General features: G+C 52.0%; 4 protein-coding genes across 4 annotated transcripts; 2 read left to right on the forward strand and 2 right to left on the reverse strand.

Annotated features, from left to right (window-relative positions):
* Positions 1-973: 973 nt before the first annotated feature.
* On the forward strand, positions 974-2,004 carry COL26b_013216 (uncharacterized protein; the record flags this gene model as incomplete). Its single annotated transcript, XM_053185837.1, has 2 exons — positions 974-991; positions 1,066-2,004. 2 exons carry the CDS (start codon positions 974-976, stop codon positions 2,002-2,004), a joined length of 957 nt encoding a protein of 318 aa, XP_053030217.1.
* Positions 2,005-5,106: 3,102 nt separating this feature from the next.
* On the reverse strand, positions 5,107-6,294 carry COL26b_013217 (uncharacterized protein; the record flags this gene model as incomplete). Its single annotated transcript, XM_053185838.1, has 4 exons — positions 5,107-5,343; positions 5,405-5,576; positions 5,635-5,846; positions 5,893-6,294. 4 exons carry the CDS (start codon positions 6,292-6,294, stop codon positions 5,107-5,109), a joined length of 1,023 nt encoding a protein of 340 aa, XP_053030218.1.
* Positions 6,295-19,363: 13,069 nt separating this feature from the next.
* Positions 19,364-20,175, reverse strand: SOD2_3 (Superoxide dismutase [Mn], mitochondrial; the record flags this gene model as incomplete). The annotated part of the gene is made up of 3 exons (XM_053185839.1): positions 19,364-19,663; positions 19,725-19,990; positions 20,046-20,175. 3 exons carry the CDS (start codon positions 20,173-20,175, stop codon positions 19,364-19,366), a joined length of 696 nt encoding a protein of 231 aa, XP_053030219.1.
* A 652-nt stretch (positions 20,176-20,827) lies between these two features.
* Positions 20,828-21,470, forward strand: PSF3 (DNA replication protein; the record flags this gene model as incomplete). Its single annotated transcript, XM_053185840.1, has 2 exons — positions 20,828-20,869; positions 20,967-21,470. The coding sequence occupies 2 exons, from the start codon at positions 20,828-20,830 to the stop codon at positions 21,468-21,470; spliced, it is 546 nt and encodes a 181-aa protein (XP_053030220.1).
* Positions 21,471-21,825: the final 355 nt, after the last annotated feature.

The following is a 21,825-nucleotide window of genomic DNA, read 5'->3' on the forward strand; positions in this document are numbered from 1 at the left end:
TGGAATTTTGGAAAAGCTTGGGAGGTTGGATTTGAAATTGGTGTTCTGGCTTTGGTTTGGCTGTCTTACAGATTGGTCCGGGAAAAATGGCGGTTGTCTTTTCTCACGTTCTTGTTCGGTATGGGTTTGGTCTTTTGCTTTCTGGGTTGATACCACGGTCATTACATAACCTCTTTTGTTTAGACATGTTCAAGGAACAATTTTCACAACTAAGATCCATGAATGATGTGATGCTCATGCCATGATGTGACGTTTTGGATCGCTGCGCCAGAGATGATAATGGCTTGGGTGTCTAATACTTGAGACAGGTCCAGCAATTAGTACCTAGAGGGGATTTTAACAATAAAGGGCACTTCCAATAACTGTCCCCCTGGATGATTAATAAAATGTGAAGGACTTGTTCGTCACGTTCGCTTGTTGTCGGAGGCCGGTGAGTCCACACTCCGACCCGACCAGCCCCCCCATGACCCGTTCAATCGGCACGTGTACGACTTTTTGCCCGGCACGGGATGAGCCAGGCGCCGATACACAAGCGGCGCAGCCATCTCAGTCGGCCCCAGGACTGATGCGGTAAGCCTGTACGGCGGAGCGGACGTCAACTACCCCCGACCATCATCTTATTGTGGGGCCCTACTCGAGGCCTGCATTCTTTGTCCCTTCTGAAAGCATCATGACTGGTCGATGGTGCCGCTGTAATGAGCGATCTTGGCCGGGGTGCTGGGGGCTGGAATGCTGCAGACCCGACGACAAGGGAATCTCGACGATTGTTTCCGCAGCCACTCCGCAGCCTCCTTTTACATAACGTCGGTGACGGTAAATCCGAAATCAAGACCATAAAGTGCTTATAGTAATCGCTTGGAGGCCAGCCTTGGATGTTGCCAAGTCTGCCAGGTTCAGTCTTTAACATCTCTTGCGTTCTCTCGCAGCATCTGCTTCAGAAAACCAAACAACGAAGCATACTGAATAAGTCACGATGAGCAGTGCACAGCAGGTATGGAAAATCAAACAATATTCGCTCTTCTCCAGCCTTCAAGTTTGGCCTGACACTTTCTCTCTACGAAGAAGGCCTCTGGCCCGCCGTATGTACCAACGGTAGCTCTTCTGGGTCTGACCCCAACCTCAACCGTCGACATCCCAATCTCCGCCGTCCTGATCGCATTCTTCCTATGCTCAGCAGTAGCAAACTTCACGATATTCAGGCGCAACCAAGCCCGCGCGCACAAATTCATCCCGTCCATGGTTCTTTTCGGCTTCTCCATGGCGCGCACGGCAGCACTGGTCCTGCGAATCGTCTGGGCGGAGCGGTTGACGAACGCGAGCCTGGGCATCGCTGCAATGATCCTCGCCAGCGCCGGCACCGTGATCCTCTTCGTCATCAACCTCATTCTCGCCCAGCGCGTCCTGCGCTCTCTACATCCGCGATTTGGCTGGCACCGGGTTCCGAGCTTCGCCTTCATGTTTCTGTACTTTTGCGTTGTGGCCTGTCTGATCATGACCATCGTTCCGACGGTTCTCACATTCTACACCCTCGACGCTTCCGTTCGCCAAAAGGCCCGACAAATTCAGCTTTTCTCCGGCACCTATCTCGCCCTACTGGCGTTTCTCCCGATCCCTATCGTTGGTCTCGCAGCTGCGTTCCCAAAGTCTGGGAAGCCAGAGCCTTTCGGCAGCGGCTCTCTCCGGACGAAAATGGTTTTGGTGCTGGGGACCGCCGCGCTTTTGACCCTGGGCGCTGGTTTTCGCATCGGCGTCAACTTCACGACGCCAAGGCTTGCTTCAAACCCGGCGTGGTATCATCAGAAGGCATGCTACTACGTCTTCAACTACGTTCTCGAGATTATCGTCGTGTATACGTATACGTTGTCTCGTTTCGATAGACGATTTTATGTACCGAATGGAGCTAAGGGGCCAGGAGATTATGCCGCCGGCTTCGCTATGCAACATGCTGAGAGTCAAAACACCAATGACTTCACCGAATCAGCCATCAAAAGAGATTTTGCTTAGGATTCTTATGGCTGAAGGCTACTTCGGCCAGCTAGCTGAAGGCATCTACGTGGATAGAAAAACTTATCTTAATTGGCCAGAAATAGATTTTGTGTGCCTAGCATTTAGTACCTACCCATGACTGTTTCGGTCTCCCAGGACGACATCTCGAATAATTATGACATGAAGTTTCCGACGATATCTTCAAGACACCGAGGGTTTTCTTTGCGCCGGAGCTCTCCAAAGCTACAAGAGGTGCAAGAATAGTCTGACTCTCCGCCAAATCGAGGTTTTGGCTACTGAGCTGCCGCGTGCCTCGGAGATCTCATCAAGCGAAATGCGAACCACAGGTCGAAAGCCTTTGTGTCGCAGATAGACCCATAGACCTCTATCTTCTGCGAGGCTCGCGAAGAACGAAGCGTTCTCCTTGACCCGGAAGAATGATTCCATGCCTTCCTCAAATGAATGATAGTGATAGTCGTTGAAAAGAGTGACGAGGGATTTCTCAAACTGGTCCAAAATCTCAACATCCGTCTCGCCTGTACAAAGCTCTAGTCCACGAGCAAAGTCGAATATGTCCTCCAGCCATCGACAAAGGTGTCCTTTGAGATGAGTGAGGGCAGCCTTCCGCACTAATGTCTTGACCTTGAGCACATGCGAAACAAGCAACGCATGGTGGGGGTCAAAGTCTTCGCCGGCCTTCTTCATCAGAAGCAAACTGACTTCATCCAATTTCAAATAGTCGAGAACCGTTCTGTGAAGTGGTCCGACCTTTTCTCCAAGGAGCTTAGGCTCATAGGTATTTAATGTAATGTGTAAGAGGTCTTTACACCGGACCCCAAGCTGTCTCCTCTTAGCTGCAAGCATTTCGGCAGCATCTGCATCTATATCGGGCCAGCTGTCGAGGGCGATAGAAGGCTCAGTTCGAATACCGGCTCCAGACTCTTCGAGGTCAAGAAATAGAAATGTGAGCATTGGAAATGGTCCGTTAGCTCGAGAAACCATCAGCAGAGTTCGAGCTGCAGATCTCTTGTAGACTGACTCAATCCCTTCTAGCATGCGACCGAAGAAGGCTTCGAGCTCGTCTGGGAAGTCGAGCAACCTGCGATTCAGGATAATCAGGTCATCTTTGTTTGTTAGACCACGTATCAGTGACCTGACTACTAGAAAGACCCAGAGAAAGACACCATGTGCCCGGTCTACTATGTGTTGTATGAGAAATTCTGCATCCTCGGGACTTTTTTGTCTCAAGCACTGTAACTGTTCGTTTGCTTCCAAGGTGTCGGAGGTAAATATGCGGATATCCTCTTGGGTGTGCTCGTGTAGTCTTAGCATCCAGCGGGTTTTCCCAAAGGCGTCCGAAAAGTCCACCCATGGACGGCTGGACACACAAACTTTGATGTTTGAAAAGTCGGCAAGGGCATGTACGAGCTTTGATATTGCGATGTGATCACCCGAATACTCGTCAAGTCCATCAATAAAGATGCAGATCCTCACGATGCCGTCGGCATCAGGGAGGTTGCTCCTCAAATTGCCCAGATTCATAAGACATTCCAGAAGTTCATTTCTCGTCCAGTCGTACGTGTTGAGAAACAGATCATCCACCCAGCGGTTCGGACATACGTGCTGGCACAGGTCAGGCCGCTGGATCAGTACGTCCTGAAGGAGCGTTCGAAGCAGCCCCTCCTGAGACATCTGTAAGGATGTTCCAGCACTCCAAAAATGGTGTTTTGCGATAATGAGGTTATCGACGCCCCATTTCTGAAGAGCTCGCCGAGTACGAGAGTCGCCAGTAAGATACTTCATCAGTGTTGACTTTCCAGAGCCTGCTTTACCTGTTATCCAGTAAATACCGTGCTCCACCTGGAGCCACTCGGTGAAAAACAGGCTTTTGTCGGTGTAGATCCACTCGAAGGTATTCCGATGTGCAATTTGAATGTCCGACTCTCTATCCTTAATCAATTCGAAATTCAAGCTTCGCACGAGCTTTCGGGCTTTCGTGAATTGTTGATACGCCGGTCGTAACTTTGAGATGAGATTCGTTACGTCCATCAAGTCTAGATTTCTCACACGGTTTCTCATAACCTCGAGATCGAAACATAAATCTCTTCGGATGACATTGAGTGATGGATGATTCGTTTCCGGCTCATCTGTATCCGTTTTACTGTGATTGTACACGATACGCTGTTGCAAATCATCCAGGGCAGTTCTATTCGTCGAAAACCAAGTTAGATTTCACTCCCGAATTCTATCAATTCCCGACTCTACTTCAACTCACCCGGTCAAAAGTCCAGTATGACTTGCAATGGCACCTCTTAACCGATTGATTCTTTTTTCTAGGTCGTCGATCTCCTTCTTGGTAATCTCATGCCTGGATGCATACTTGACGCTTTGAAGGAGGCGATTCATGGTACCTTTTGCATTACGACCTCGAAGTTTCTGAAGTAATGCTAGTAGCTCACTGATCAAGATAAGACACGTTCCAATCAGTTCGGCCAATTCAGGCGAATCCTTACTCGCTTGAGAGGATTCCATCTTCGTGAGCAGACCTCGTAGATGCACCATGACACTGCTAAGTTCTTGTGTTGGCCTGAGCGTTGCACTGGGATTCGTGAAGATGTTCTTGCAGGTTGCAATGAATTTGTAGGAAAGTTCACCAAACTGGATCACATTTCCTGCTAAAGCAATAGCTTCCATGGCGATTTGGGTATCGCAGAGTTGGTAGTGATGTGAGCCAAGATGCCAACTAGGTTATGAGAAGCGAGAAGTAATTGTGGAAGCTGCAGCCTGGTCGTGTCATCTTGAGGGGTTGATGACTGTCAGACGCCAAGAGCCATATGTGATTTGACGCAAGGCGTTCGGCCGAAAATAGCGCCTTGCAGCCTGCAGAAGAGCGTGGTCGAAATCAATTGGCCGAGGGCGGGTGTTACATACTGTCGGAATTTCGCAACTGAAGGCTACAAGCTGCAAGGTCCTTTCAAGCTTACGAGCTTTTTGCCTGACCTGGATATGTCTGCTGGAGCCGCAAGGTGGCAAGGTTACTTTCCGATGACTTTACTCACGTATACTTGCTTCTGAAACTAAACCCAGACGGTGCCAGAGAACAGCTTCAATTGGGAAGATCTACCACATGTATCGGAACGTCACAGCCCTATCACCCTGAGCAGACAATTCCTCCGCCGTGTATCGGCTGTCGTCGCCTGCCGCCATCTGCCTGTCACGTTTTTTGTTGATCCCGATGTATGAGAAAATGAGTATCAGGGCAGCGATAATGCCGACAGAAATGAAGCCGAGCTCAAGTCCATGTCCAAGGATGTATCGGGGAGCATCTTTCTGGCGGTAGAAATTGGACGCCATAGCCTATGGGATGTCAGTCGAGTCAATTCAAGAAAGAATTTCTGTGTTGTTCGGGACATCTTACACCACCCAAATTACCAACACCGATCTGTAGAGCCATTCCAGCGCTGCGCTTGTAACTCCCAGAAAGGTTGTTGGAGAGCCAACTGATGACGCCGGGGAAGGCAGGGTAGATGGCGCAGGCAGCCACGAAAACGCCGCCGTAGACCACCTTAGGGTTTGAACTTGAGATACACCTGGAAAGAAACAATTGTTAGCGTTGCAAAGTTGGCGATGTAGTAGGCGGCGTCTTACATGGAGAACCCAACGATCATCATGCATAGGAATCCCACAATGAATGGGCTTCGCTTGCCCAAGCGGTCAGAAAGATAGGCAACGACAACTGCAAGAATCGCGGCGGTGATGTAGATAGGAACGGTCATGAGCTGAGCGGTGCTTGACGTATAGTTGAGATTTCGGATAATCGTGGGCAGAAAAAGACTGATGCCGTAGAGGGGGCAGACAATCTGCCTTGTTAGTAGACAACCTTCCATGACCCGGGGATTTACTTACTCCCCAATAGACAAAGATATTGATCCAGATTTGCCAGTCCGTGAAAGCATCCCACACGTATTTCCACTGAAAATCGTCGGCCTCAGCAACTTGAACGCGGTTGTCTGACTTTCCTTGAACCTGGCCCTGATACTTGAGGCGGTAAACAACGAATGCTCTTTCTTCCTCGGTCAAAAACCTGGCTGTTTCGGGGAAGTCGTGTAACGCCCAGAATGCAAACACTGCAACGATGACGGTGACTATGCCCTCGAGAATGAAGATCCATCTCCAGCCCTCCAAGCCGCCGGTGCCGTCCATCTTGGAAATGGCGAAGGCAAGCAGACCGCTGAAGGCACCAGCAATCGACGCAGCGGAGAAGAACATTGCTTGTCGGAGTTGGATCTCGTGGCGGCAGTACCACATTGTTAAGTAGTACTGAAAAGCAGGTCAGCATTCGATTACAATCTGTCAAGCCGGTCCACAACTTGCAGCAACGCCAGGGAACAAGCCAGCCTCAGTCACCCCAAGGAAGATTCGGGCGACTAGCAGCCCATGGTAGTTCCTGACAATCCCCATAAGCGTCATCACTGTGCCCCAGGCAACCATGATCGTGGGAAGCCAGATGCTTGGTCGGAGTTTCTTGAGCAACAGGTTGCTTGGGACTTCGAACGCAGCATATGTGAAGAAAAAGACTGTGAGACACCAACTGTACTGGTCAGATGTCATTCCCAGATCTTCTTGCAATCCTTCAATCTTTGCGTTGCCAATGTTCCCGCCTACGGCTGATGTCAATTAGGTCCTTGAATTCGGTGGTTATTTTGACTAACGATCGAGGAAAGATAGAAGATATAGCAAGGCCAGCATGGGAATGAGGCGGATGTCCATCTGTGTCGCCTCAAAGGTTAGTCGTGTGAATCCTCACGGCGCAAGTACTATTTTAATCAAAGCGCTTGCCTTTCTCAAAATCTTCTTCTCATCCAAGTGCGCAAAAGACGCAAGGGTCGTTCCCTGTGCGGTCGCGATCGCATCGATGCGCCCAATCTCGTCCTTTCTCGTCAAATGTTCTGGTTGACCATTTTCCAGCTCCGACACGTCCAGCTTTTCGGAGTTGGTAAACATGCCAGCCATCTTTGCCAATCCAACGAAGGATGGCAGCAATTTGCAATCGAACTGCGATCTTGTTCCCAAGGCTTGGTGAAAGCGGTGGCCGGGGATGGGTTGACGAGGAGCTGCTGAACAAGAGATGCCAAGGACAGAAAACGGTTTGTGCAAGGGTTCGTCGTCGAACACCCCAGGCCATCATGGTTGGCTCATCTACTAGATATAAACCTTCGGATCACTGTCCGCCGGTTCGGCCCAACCCACGGGCCACTAAACAGGTTGGCCATCGTTTGCATCGTCAGCGGCTGGGGTGAGCCCCGTCCGCCGCCGGCTCGGCAGATCGAAACGGCCAATAAGTTTATCGGTCTCTCAAGATTCCGGGGTGATTGTGGGTGTCAAGGCCGAGGTAGAAGGCTACCCCGCGTTTCTTGATCTTATTTGAAGTAAGCTTGGGGTGAACGCGCAGCGGAATGATGGCCGCTGCAACGCGTGACCCACGTGTTCTGGTCTGGATTAGTTGGAGATTGGTTGGAGGCTGGTCGGAAACAGCACAGATATGTTGAGGGATCGGCGGAGCGGAGAGGTTGGCGTGGATTGTGGTCGTGATGTCACTTGGAGAATGCGGGGGAGGAGCCGGTGTTCGGTCCGCACCACGACTAACATAGATCACGGGATCTAATTCCGGCTCGTCTCTGCACCGCAGAGAGGCTTAACTGTCCGGCGTTACATTTGGCCTCCGATGGTTCTCTATGAACCAAAGAAAGTTCTCATATATAGATAATATCTCAAGTTTTGTCAGCAGTAAGACCAGTTCCAGACCTCAACTCTATGTTCAAAACTACCTTGGAGGTACTTGAGGCATGTCTACTCCGCAAAGTAGAGCCATTTATGTTTCCTGGCAGAGAGGAAATTGTTGAAGAACCTTGAAGCACATTGAATGATGCAGTTGCGAATTTGGCACAGCGTCTGCTCGATTGACAGTACCGTTCCAATTTTCCTTGCGTCTTCTTGTATCCTTCTTCCCTTGTAAAATTTCTCTTCAGTTTACCGCCTCTGGGCATACTTTTTTGATTGCCGTATGGTGTCTCCCTGTATATTTCGACTGACGTATGATAATGTCCTGGGTTTCCGATTATACAAACGCCTTTGACGAGTACTATCTATGAACAGTTACTACCGAATATGACAAAAGAGACTCTCGTCTTTGCTTGTGTGTCTCATTGTTCATTAGCCATGACTGCTCTCAACTTCCTCAGGAGAATATTGGTTTTATATCTGCTTACCACGCGCATTCAACGCCGTGAAGTATGAGACTTGTCAACGTCCAAACTGTGGTTTTCCTTGCTGGCCTCCACCTCCCGTCGGATTGCAGCGGTTTGTTCCTCGTTTGGCTCTGTTGCATCGGCTGCGAACTCGGCTTCCTTGATACGTTTATTTTGCTGAACTGCATCTTCGTTTCCGGTATTGGCAATGGAGTCGAGCATGTCGTAGAAAAGCTTTGTCGTCTTGTGCCGGCATCTTGAATGAACCCGTTGAAGATTGAGCATTCAAATGCTGAAGTGTCATAGACAAGAAAACATGGTAAATAGTCGAAATTCTATTTAACGCAAGTTTTCTATTTGTTTAGACGGTGTACCCTCTGAGACCGAGTTGGGCTAACCCATTGACGCAATTGGCCGAGCACATTTCAGTGACTGCGGAACGACCGGATCCCACGGCTAGGGCGGGATCTAGGTTTTATACCCGCCAAGCCCCGCTGTCTCGCATTTCACTGTTCCTCATCCTACAGATCCGGCATGCCTGTTCCTCGTCTGTCACATCATTGCCTTCACTTCCGCGACATTTAGCGACTTCAACTTCGCACGTGCTTTCGGAGCTCTCACACCTCAAGCAGGCGTTGCGGGGCCGAACACCCGTCGGCCATGGCGGATGACTCGGCCGAACAACCCATCTTGAAGCGGAAGCGAATCAGCGTGGCCTGCAACAGCTGCCGCGCGAAAAAGTCCAAGGTAAGCTCCAGGAAACCAAGTTTAGAGCTTGAAATTTTTGACTCTTGCAAGTGCGATGGGAAGCGGCCGGTATGCGGTCGCTGCGCTGGCTATGATTACCACTGCTCATGGGGAAACGAGGCGACGCATCGCGATGCCAGTTGCACGCCACCATTAACGTCCTCCGAAGCAAGTAATGCAACAAGTCCACAGGAGATTTTCGATCGGTGCGAAAAGGCTATACGAAGTCTGGCCATCGATGTACCTCCTGAGGCACGGGCCGAAATCAATCAAGGTCTGGCTCGAATCCAGGCTGCCCTGTTCCATGATTGCTCGTCGGGGGCGACCACGATTAGCCCAACCAGCATCACGGCCAGTAGCCCTGCGCTCATTCAGCGCATTCAAAGTCCCAGATATGTTGGCGAAGTCAGCGACATCCATTTCTTCAACTTGGTTAGACAAACGGCCGCCCCTCGTGGCGGTGATGGTGGTTCACAAGACGACACGGGAGAGGTTGACAACTACGACATCGATGCACCAACCACGATGGAATATCTACAGAACCCAATCTCAGATATGCCAGAAAGGGAACACGTGCAAAAGTTTCTGGGGATCTACTTCTCGACTATACACGTTGCGTATCCTTTCGTAGAAGAAGCACCCTTCATGGATAAACTCAAGGACCTACAAGACGGGAACCCAGCCCCGGATTTAACCCATTCTTGGCTGTCTCTGTTATGTAAGTATCTAAAGTCTCAGAGTATTCACTTTGAAATGGCGTGCTGACATCAGCAGATGCGGTGCTCGCTCTTGGGGCGTACTATGACTCGTTCCGGCCCGACAGTCGGTCAGACGGCTCAGCTCATCAAAAGCTGTTCCAACGTTCCTTGCTTTTGTCTCGTCATGACATGCTCGAACGTTCTTTAACCCAAGTCTCGGCTCTGTTAGCACAGTGCTTTTATCTACTAGCAACATCCGAGATCGATAGATGTTGGGCTTATCTCGGCCTGGCTGTCCGCTTAGCACAGAGCATTGGCCTACATGCTGACATTCAGGACCATGGCTCAAGTCAACCGAGCTCGGAGCGACCTCAGATTCGAAGCAGGGTCTGGTACTCTTTGTACATCCTGGACCGGCTGACAGCCCTGCAACTTGGAAGGCCACCTGCGATCTCGGACCATGACTGTCATGTTCAGATTCCTTCGCGTATTGACGGTCTGGATCCAGATGTCAACAACAGCGAGGTACCGGAGAGTTCCAAAGAGGGTCGTGCTGGGGAATACTTCGTCCGTCTCATCGAGTTCTCTTCCATCATCGGCCGAGTGCTGAGGGAATGTTATCACCCAAGGCGCGATATCGCAGCTAGGCTACAAAGCACCAAAGATTGCGATGTACTACTTCTCACGTGGAAGCAAAAGCTGCCCAGATACTTGAGGTTCGACCTCGGTCACGCATTCGAGAAATCAATTACTCTTAAACGTCAGGTATGTTGTTCAGTATGCGTTGTAACTGACACGCCGGCTAACTCGGATGAAGCGGAACATGTTGGCCATCAAATTCCACCACCTGCGGGCCCTGATTCACCGACCGTATTTATACCATACGTCTCCTGAAAATAATATATTGACTCAGGATCAAACATGTCGAAGTCGAGAGTATGGGGAAATATGCGCAACGGAAGCACAGTCAATCGCCTCTCTGATGCACAACGTCACTGATACCATGGACATCGTCATGAACTATCCCTGGTGGCAGATGATATCATGCCTCGTCTGCGCAGGATCTATCATGGTCATGGCAGGTGCTCTGATCAAGCAAGACGCTAGAGACGATACCACCGTGGTCGCCTTGGAAGAAGACGTTGAGACGTGCATGGCTGTTTTGAAGGCTCTGGCCAGCAATTCCCACGGCTCAAACCTGGCGTGGGATATGATGAAGAACATACGAGCCCGCTGTACGCGTGCTTCCGATAAACCTGTCAGCGTTGACATAAGCACCTTGCCGCCAAACGCAACCCTTCACCCTGGCCAAGGCCTAAGCCAGTCTACTTATCGTAGCCCCTCGGATACCTATACCATACCTTTGGTGGCACCAAATACAACTCAATCGGGCTTCTCTGTGGAGCCGACTAACGGCTTGGACATGAACATGGGGTTTGGAGATAACATCATGTGGCCGATGATGATGACCGACGCGACATGGCCCGGCTCGTTCTTGGACATGCTCCATCCCTCATACGGATCTCAAGAAAACAACTAGAAATTGGAGCATAAATTATTTGATCATTACTCTCTACACTCATCATATTGGAAACAAAGTGATGCCCATGCCCCTAAACGCCTCTATCCAATCGAAATCTCCCGACACCGTCTGATTTATTTCGTCTTTCTTTTGCCACATCGTCTGCACAACTTCCCATTGTCTCTCATAGTTAGCAATGTGGTAGCACCGGGCTCGCTGCCACCAAAGAGCCCAAGGACGTCGCGCTGTAGCGTCACAGGACGCAACAAACGCAGGCCACATAATCGGCGCCATCCTCTGTGTAGCGCAGGAAGATGTCGAGCGATCTTTGATGTCCTCGACTGCATGCATATGCTCCGCGATCCTTGCAATTATCTCATCCTGGTCCTCGCTGTGGCATTTCTGGATACGGCGATGGTAGTAGATCACCGTGGCCAGGTGCCAGGCATTCGCATGGTGTCTGAAAATTTCAAGGCCGTCTTCGTCCTGGGAGATTGCTTCATGAGCGCCGTCGCGTTCGAGGGTCCACGAGCATAGTCGGTCTCCGAGTGCTTCGCAGGCTTCAAGCAGACTATCTGGGATGGGCTCGTGAGAGCGTTCGTACCAGGTTAGATACTCTGCCAGCCAACAAGTCTCCTGGAGTTCGGCGGCAATCTGAGGCGTGATTCCGTACATATATCCATAACAACAGTTGGATGGGTGCTGGGATGCAACGGACTGATCTCCATCTTCTGCCGGGTTTATGGACCACGGTCCCGGCGACGAGGAAAATGTCATGGTCCGAGCCAACAAGCAGAGAAAGTCACTGATCTCATTCAGCTGCTGCGTTGCTCTGCTTATCATCCTCCATTTCCGGCGTCGTTTCCTTAGTTGTTTCGTGCCTTGCAAATGTACAGCGAAATCGGCTTCGCATCCAGACATGAACTATCGAGGGTCAGGTCATTTGTAAGGGCACGACGTGGTCGGGCATTCTCACATCTATCGTTACCAGCGACAGCATGGCCACCATCAAAGTCTTGTACTCCGCGGTCGGCATCTCAAGACTGATAGCGGATTGTAGGAGAAGCAAGGCCTGCTGTCGATGTCGCGCGCCAATCTGGTGGTACCTGACTTGAGAGGGTAGACAATTCCAAAGGTGGAAAGCTGAGGACGCGAGAAGTGAGTGAAATATGACTGATTTCACTGTGGCCTTAGGTACTTGTAATCGAAGTTGTGCTGGGGAAGTGAGACTGGATGCTGCTTCGAGTGCGGCGGGGACGTATAACTGTCGGTATGGGTTTTGAGGATGCTGAATTGGCTGAAGCATCACTGCGACATGCTCAGCGTAGTGATGCATCAGTCTATCGATGACAGCATCACCGGAGATACTGGTCGATATCGTATACCTTAGGGGACTGCCCATATGATATGATACTGTGCCGTGCTCGGTCGAATTTGGCCATGCATCATTGTTGCCCGGGGAAGCTCCTAATGCTTCCTGTAAGATGACTGGTAGAGACTCCACGGCATCGGTAGGCTCGGGAACAATATCGACAACATCCTCTTCATCTTGTCGCTGTGGGTCCGCGTCGTTGGGAGCAGAAGGACTTTCCAGTCTCAAAGCCGCCTGTGTATTATCAAAAGCTAGTGAAGGTTCGGCGTTTGGGTTATCGTTGTTTGCAAACTCCGAGGGAGAAACTTCATGACCAGTGCCGCCCATGTTATCACCGGCTTGCTGTTCGCGATGAATAATAGTCGTCGAAAACACGGAAAACGGGCCTTTTGATGTTAAGACCTTTGAGCTTGCGACATCCTCAAGAGTCTCCAGAAAGCCGTCTATTTCATGCATTTGATATTGAGGACCGGTGTCTCTGCCTAATATTCCAGGAGTAAGTCCGGGTTGCAAAGCCATAAACAAAGAACTCACCAATTCGGATTCTTCCCCTCCCGTTGCTGCTACTCGAGGGCTTCTCATTCTCATTTAGTGGATCGTTTACACTGATCCACTGCAGCTTGATACCATATCCGCCACAAGCTGTCTTAATCTTCTCGCAATTCTTGCAGCTTATGGGCCTCTCGTCGCACTTGACCTTTCGTTTCTTACACGTCCAGCAGCTATACACATGTGAGCGGGTCGGGCAGTGGGATTCGCGAGATTTGGGGTAGACAAGTCACACCCTGTGAAGGTCATCGACCGCGTTGCACCTTTTGGCGGCATGGTGAGGCAACTTAATTGAGGGCAGTGGCGTGATAAGGATAGGTACTTTCGTGGATAAAACACATCTACAGCATTCAATCAGCGGTTGCGAACAACCTTAGGTGGCCTTGAAAAGCTGAAACCTTCAACGTGAGGCTGCTTAATGAGACCAACTTCAGCGCGCCATCCGGATGAAGTCGGCAGAAACGCAAGATAGCGATGAGTAATGTGGATAGCGCTACGTTACAGTGCTATCAGGAAAACTAAGACCAAACGGCACGGTATCAAGGCCGGAAATGCTCCGGATATGGTACCGTGCCACTGTCCTTCTCTAGTTGCGGGCTCAAAAGCCTCATTGGCCCGAAAACCAACTCAGTCCAATCATGCGAATTTTTCAGTAGAAGGTCAAGAATCTTTCATTGTAGATGGCGAATCATGGTACCGGGAAAGTGAGAGGGGCCTATTTTTCGTATGATTGAGTTTTGCCCTGAATCAATCGGCGATACGACCAACTGTCCGAGCTGCTCGCACCGCTGTTCATCTGAATGTGCACGATCAGGGGGGCACGATCGTCTGCCCACGACGTCCGCCTCGTCAGGTCGTCCGATCTTTTGGCACGGCTTGGCATTATAGCATGACAGACACGACCCGGCTGCTGCAACCCGGCTCAAACGACGACTTCGGCGGTGGTCCAACTTAGTGGTAACAGCGATATTGCGTGGTGCTCGAGGATGGTTGCTTCCAGGCTGTGGTGACTGAAACGGTGCGTCAAGCCTCAAAGCCTCCCTATGATCTGGGCACGCGTTTAATCAACCTGATAATGTCACAAAGTTGATGGCTGCAACACGCATTCTTGTGTTGTGTGGTTACGAGGACGTCGCCAACTTGGATAATATGGTATTATAATTCGAAACGCTAGATAGTTGGTGTAATATCCTCCGCTTCCGCTATAGGGCTGTGCCTATCCTGGCATGTCCGTCGTGTTCCGGCCAGTGGTCATTACCTTCGACATCATGGACGTATCCATGGTAATTATATTTTTGTCCAGAACTCTCTTGTTCCGACTTGTTGGTCGTTTCTGTGGCTCCCGACCGTGTTTTCGCCACGTATATTGGCAAGGTGTCGCTCTGTAATGCGTATGATTCCGGCGCGTGGTCGCGCGCCCATAGTTTTCGTGTCACGATCTGGTTCATGGTCTGGACGGTGGCCTGTTTCGACACGTCCCACCATCTGCGAATCAGGAATCGTGATATGATCGGCAAGTTGCACACAGCTGCGCCGACGGCGAGTTCCATGTACGACCAAAATGTTGTAGTTCCGGACCAGCCTGTTTTGATAAGAGCATAACTTGGTCAGCAAAGTGAACAAAGAGGGGCTCACGGGGAACAGCAGGGTGGATCTGCCAAAAGTAACGAGGAAAGGGCCGGGCTTTCGTACCGAATGCGTCTCCATCACCAGCTCCGTGATCACGCAGCCAGGTGTAGATATAACTATCTGAGGCAAGTCAGGACAACGGCTCGATTACATTAGTCAAGACGGCTTACCTTGGTAGAGGAAAAACGGAGTAGCCAGGACCAAGCTGAATATGGAGGATACCACGGCCCTAGAGCAACGTAGTGTGAGTTTGAGATCAAGTAAATGTAGCATGACGGAGTAGCCATGGATGTGTCGACAAGCAGACTCACAAGAAGCCGAAGCAAAAGACAACCAGGATGTAATTCCTCTTCTCCTTATTCACTGAAATTCGCAAGTCAGCAAGTTCATTTTTGACCAGGCCACGCCCGAGACATGGGGACATACTCGTCTGCGTGATCCTCAACAGTGGGTACATTGGCAGCAAGAACACAGTCACATCGAGGACGACCGTGACGATGCTAACGCCAAAGTTGTAAGTGACATTTGTGAAACAGTACTCTGCTGCTGTGTCGTGGTTCGTCCATTGCGCGGCCGGGTGTACCCCGCAAACGAAGACCTGTGTCCCGGTGTATGCCAGCATGAACAGGGTCACGGCTGCGATGAGGGCGTCGATGAGAATGATGTATCCCCGCCCTTGGTGGAGGAAGAGTTTCCGGAAGAGGAACAAGAACGCAAGTCGCACCACTCCGATGCCAACGCCTTGCAGGCAGTTCAAAATGTAGTTGATCTACAGCAATGAGTTAGTATCATCGGTAAGATAACCGAGCCACTCGATCACATACCTGTACGTGGATTGCGTACAGCGGGATGAATACTGGGTGGTCAGTATCCTTGGTATCCCATGAATAATCACTCCTTGGCCAGGGTCCCTCCGGCAGAGCCCATGGATCCCAATCGTGCCGTCCAGTGACACGTTTTACGGCACCTGCATGTGGAGGTCAGCATCGTGAACCTGGGGGTTTATCCGAGATGCTCGCAAATCGTCGAGTCCGAAATGCTCGCGATCTCATAATATCCGGGCGCATACCATATAGAACAATCACTCCTGTCGCAATAGCAAACAGCTGACACGCAAATTAGTCCACGTCCAAACCGTATGTGCCCGTCAATCCATTTCGACATTTATCCGCCGAGAACTTACAGAAGCGAGAATAGCGGAATAATCGTCGGCTTGGGGTCGTGACCGGCGTTCTCGTATCGACGCAACTCGGAGAAACAGCGTCAAGAGGTCGATGAAGGTCATTACCGGTACGATCGCGTACAGCAGTTCGAAGGTGACGAAATTAAAGAAGCCGACATTGGTGTTGTTTGTGTCCTCCGTCAGATATGCCCGCTTATTCAACCATGTCGTCGTTATCGTCGTGACCGTCATTCTCTCATCGTGGCCTTTGGATCGTCGTCGACACACCCGGGGGACGCGGACACGCACTGGGGAAGTCGTGGTTCGAGGTTGCGAGTGGGCTGGAATAAGGATTGATCAAAAGCGGAGCACTCCACGGTATGTATATGGGGGAGGACGGGCGAGGAGGACACCCGGCCCTTGGGTGATCGCCCTGCCCTGCCTGCTGCGATTCGCTTTTCCATGCCCCCAGGGATCGCTGAACCTCCCAAGGCCATAGCGTTTCGTAAGGATTAGTTCCAGCTAGCTAAGATTAAGCTCCCCTCGGAGCAGGTCCTGAGTTGGAAGACGAGACGGGGATTCTGGCATCGCATCACAGGCCCTCGCTTCACTGGGCACGTCAGCCTGGGAGGCTTCATGACTCAGTTAGCTGCGTCTGCGTCTGGAAAGGTTATCTTTAGAGCACGCAGCCATTGGCTGGCCCCTATGCCTCAACCGACCATTCGCCTAACCAGAAGAGACGATCACGGCATCTTCCCGGGCTGAAGAAAAGCGAAAAGGATCTTTTGCAAGAATTTAGAGTGTCGGTTAAGAAGGGATTCGGGACACGGCAATCTGGAACTATCGCATCGCTCTCGCGTACGGAGCATAGGCTTCAACAACCGAAGACTCGAATCAACCGAAACTCCTCTTGTGTGGCTTTCTTTGTGTGCGTGTTCATAGCGGAAACGGAAGTGCTGAGCCGTAATTGGTTCCCCCGATCATTTCGTATCGTTGGTTCAGTCTTCTTGGGTCTTTGTGTGAGAGATTGTGAGCGTAAGCATTCTCCGCCCCTGAACCCTGAACCCCGGCCAGCCAATACGGAGTTGCTAACTCGTTCAGTGCACCGCCTGTAGACACTCTCCGTTCCAGACCTCGAGCTCTGCCGCTCTTCCTCGAATCCGCCAAGGCAAGGCCGGAAATGCCTACTGTATCACCCAGAGGTTTTGGTGGTGGCGCAGACCATCCATTTGATACCACCCACGCGGGCGCAAATTCGAATTGGCCTTGCCATCGCAATCCGCGACAGCGATCAGACCGTTCGCCGAAGAAAAAACATGGCATGCTTCTAGCTCGCGCCGACCGCCCCGAGACGTCGGCAGCACTGGGCTCGCTAGGCGATCGGCAGAACAGCTGCAAGATAACGGCAGCAGTGGCGCCCAGAAAACTGGTTTCAGCAGATGAAGAGTTCAAGCGAACGAGCACTAGGGCCACCGCGCCATCCCGCAAAGGGCGGGCTAAGCCTGTGGAATGAGGCCATTCGTGATTTCTGGACGCTGTTGTCGAAATGCCGCCGTCTTTCCTGTCCTTGGTTTTATAGACTTGGCGAATCCAGGGGTGGCTGGGCTTCTGGTGACTGCGTTCGCAGCGTGCCTCGGGCTGAATCAGACGGGAGAGCCCGAAAGGCTGGTTTGCCAAGCCATTCCGGCCCCATTTCCGGACCCCGAGCCCCAGACCTGGCCTGCGGAAAAGCCCACCGAGGACGAGATAATCAAAGGATGCCGGACGGACCTGACTCGCGAACAGTCGATCTCAGTGGCAGGTTCGCACTCAACCCCGATGCGTGGATGTGTTCGCAGGATCACGGATACGTCCGGACTGATCCGGATTGTAAGAAGTTTGAGCCGGTTGAAGGCTGGCCAGCTGGATTGACAGCCACGTTTGCAAGTTCCGCCGAGATATCTTGCTGCTTGGACAGTCGGCAGACCGGAGATTCTCGGATGCCGTGGTTTTTGCCGGCAGTGTTGGGGCTAGACTATTAACAAAGACTCTGTGACATTCGTTGGTGGCCTGACAATCGTTTGTGGTCTTTCTCATGGTCGTGGTGGATGCCTGGGGGTTCCAGGGGATTCCGCGTGTCGATGAGATCGGTGTCCGTGATGCAGCATTGGCCAACTGACACTGGGGGACCTCAATCTTTTTGACTTTCATCGTGTTGTTGGTTGGCTCGTGTCTGATCCGCACGTCGCGCTGGCTGGTCCCAAAAAGCAGGGAGGGTTTTTGCCTGACCCAGGAACTGACCCAGGGATCATCTACAGGCTTTAGGTGACAGCTTCATCAGCACGGGCTCGTTGCTGTCTTTTTAAACATTGACAGCTCGTCGCTGGTGTTTCCTTCGGCCCAAGGCTTTTGCGTCGTGACGTTGTTACTTATTGGAACTCTATGAATGCCGACGGATACCCCTAACCAGGCAGAATACTTCAAGGTTGCTTCTCCCTGGTACGTAAATACCATCCATACAGATGATGCCTTGAGCCTCAACAAGACACGACTAATACCAACTAGCCCATGAACAACTACGGCGGGACGAGCTGGTCTGTCGCACGCTTGATTTTAAGCCACTCGTCCGGAAATTTTAATAGAGGGCAGTTCGGTCACACAGAATCTCGTAAACCCCCCATCAAACTGTTCATCTGTATGGCTCAGGGCCTTCGAAATGCCAACCAGGCCGAGTCTGGAAGGCCGTTTGCTTCCTGCAACCCAGACCCGCATCGATCAGGACAGGAGAGAAGGAAAGTCCTGTGTCTTGGTGCTACAACCAAATTTCCCGACGCGAAGTAGACGACGCATGAAAGTATCCGTACCTCAGGAAAGTTTCGTGTGCGCATCAGTAATCAGTGTTCCGTCCAGACCTTCTTCTTGACAAATTCGCTCCACAAGGCATTCGAAAGAGGCAGGGAGTCAACTGGCGGCTTACATTTCCACCCTTGTCAAGATTCCCGTGGACATTTTGTAGGATAATGCGTGTGTTGAGCTTAGAGCTGCGGGAATCTTGCCAAACTCGACATTTCGGATGTCCATGATAGCTGAGGCTTGGATGGCAGCTCGAGTTGGCTCATACCGTGGACCTTGTCAGCGTCAGCTGTCCACTTTGGCCATGACTGTCAGGACCGATGAGCCGCATAAAATGCCCGAGCATGTGCAAAATGAAGGCAAAGTCGGTAGACGTCTCGGGAAAACCTCCGCCCGGTCCTCGAGGAGTTGGTTTCCGCCGGATGATGTGGTGAATAACCCATCCGAAAACTGGAGAACTGTTCCTGTTCAACTGGCATGACCCTGTAAGTCACATTATTTTCCTTGGCACATTGTGACCAGACCGCTTATTCTTCATCCTTTCAGCGGTTGACTGACCGAACGCCGTCAATTCTTAGGTATCAACAACTAATATAATACACGCATACATCCCGTCACTTATTTCTCAAAGCGCTTGGCAACGGTCTTCCAGTTGACGACGTTCCAGATGGCATCAAAGTACTCGGCCTTGCGGTTCTGGTACTGCAGGTAGTAGGCGTGCTCCCAGGCGTCGATACCGAGGAGGGGCTCGAGGTTGCCGGTGACGGGGTCCTGGTTGGCGCGGGTGACGACGCCGAGGGTGCCGCTGGTCTTGTCCTTGACGAGCCAGGCCCAGCCGGAGCCCTGGATGCCGGCGAGGGAGGTGTTGATCTGCTTCCTCAGGGTGTCGAAGGAGCCGAAGTCCTCCTTGATAGCCTTCTGTTGGGGGGTTAGCGAGTGTCCACAGGTTTGCTAGGAGTACAGAGGGGAGGGAACGTACAGCAAGCTTGCCGTCGGGCTCACCACCGCCGTCCTTGCTGGCGGGGGCAAGGTTCTCCCAGAAGAGGGAGTGGTTGACGTGACCACCGCCGTGGAAGTTGATCAGAGGGGCCTGAGCAGCGGCCTTGGCGAAGTCGCCCTTGGAGTTGGCCTCCTCGACGGTCTCAAGAGCGGTGTTGAGGCCGTTGACGTAGGTCTGGTGGTGCTTGGAGTGGTGGAGCTCCATGATCTGGCCGGAGATGTAAGGCTCGAGGGCGCCGTAGTCGTCTGGAGGGGCATTGTCAGTGCTGCGATAGGAAGCTAGAGAGACGGCGCTACTAACAGGGCATATCTGGCAGAGTAGCCTTGCCGCGGACGAAGCTGGTGCTAGCCATAGCGGCAGCAGGCTTCGCGGCACCAGCTCGCAAAGCTGTGCGGAGGACGGGAGCGGTTCGGAGGAGAGTGGACGACATTTTGCGTGTTCTATGTCTGTTCTGGTGTCAATTGGTGTTCCTGACGATACTCCAATTCGAGATGGGAGCGTTGGGAGTAGAAATAGAGGGAGACGCAGTACCTTTGAACGTGCAATTGGTGATTGACAAATGCAGCAGAATCGCAATGACAGCTTCAGGATGATGTCAATTGCGGGAGGTTCGGTCGGCTATTACGTGAGGGCACCGGTGGGAGCTCGGATCTCCAGAAAAGCTGCGACTGGTTGCCGAGCGGAGCTCTCCACTGCTCTCAGTGCTTCCAGCGGGCTCGCTGCTTCTCGGTGCACCTTCTGTCCGTTTCTGCGAATGAAAGCAGAATGTCGTCATCCACCCAAGGTGGGGCAGCCTGTCACCTCCAGCTTTTCACAGCCAATCCCAGGCAGCCGGGTTCTCAGGTGCGCATTCTTAGGTAATCAAGCCTCTTCCATTGGCCGAACCATCAGCCACATTTTGGATTCATCACTGCCATTTGTGGCTGGTGAACGATGGCGGGGTCAGACTTGGCTTTGGTGGGCTAGCTGCTGGGTCGCGTCAACACCGCAACTCGACGCGTCGAGCTTCGACGGTGACATCGTCAACCGGCCGCTGCTCTCCTCAATATCGACAACACCCGCCGCGAACCGAAGCAGCCGCCATGTCCTACTACGACATTGATTCCATCCTTACGGATGCCGAGGTATGCTGGCACTCTCCCCAGCGCTGCACCACATCCCTCAATACTCTGCACCGATCAAAGTGTACATGAACAAGGCCAAACGGCTAACGCAACCAAGAAAATTCCCTGCAAATTCGAAATCGACGCCGCCGACCTAGGCTATCTCGACAACAACCCGTCACATGCACTGAAAGCCGGCACCCCGATCACTCTGCCCCTCTGGCTTGCCGAGATGCTCGCCCTCGCCAGCACCGGCGAAGACTCCAAGGCCCCAGTCACTCTCAACCTGCCTCCCGCCCTGTCGAGCCAAGTCGTGCAAGCCCTCAAAGCCGACTCGCGAGCCGTACCCGTTCGGAATCAATGCGCCCACTTCTACGGCCTCGGCACTCGCATCCTCGACCTATTTGACGAGCGCGAACTGAGCGAGGTGATGCGCAAGACATTTGTCACGCGGGCAGCCGAGATCTCTCTACACGCTCGCAAGGGAGGCGATGACGGTGTTGGTGGCTCTAGCGAGGACTTCCTCCGCGGTCTGGATGAGTGGGAGCGAAGTCTCTTCCGCAAGGCACACGACGGCACCAAGGCTTCCAAGGAGTGGATGGACAAGGTCAAGAAGCACTAGAAGAATGCCCCGAGATGGGATCACTTTCTGCCGTGTGCTGTGCAAGGCAGAGCATGGCGCTCAAGAATCGCGCATATTGGAATATGGGGGAACAGCGAGGCCAAGCCAAGTCGCATTGCCAAATTGCACCACGCAGGCATGAGGTACTACATGCGAAGCAGCATCCAGACACGGAGCAACCGCACTTTCGGCGCTGCTAGTCGGCCCCTTCGGCCCAGCTCCGGAGACCGAGCTGGCCGGACGTCTGGCATCAACGTCAACTTGGAGCCGGCGGCTATGCACCCCGCGAAATTGTCCGGAAGGCGAAAACAATCGCCGTCAGATGCTTTTGTCCGTGTCACAGGTCACCTTCGTT

This window comes from Colletotrichum chrysophilum (assembly GCF_026319265.1).
Source record: "Colletotrichum chrysophilum strain AFK26 chromosome Unknown scaffold_212, whole genome shotgun sequence".
Classification (NCBI taxonomy): domain Eukaryota; kingdom Fungi; phylum Ascomycota; class Sordariomycetes; order Glomerellales; family Glomerellaceae; genus Colletotrichum; species Colletotrichum chrysophilum.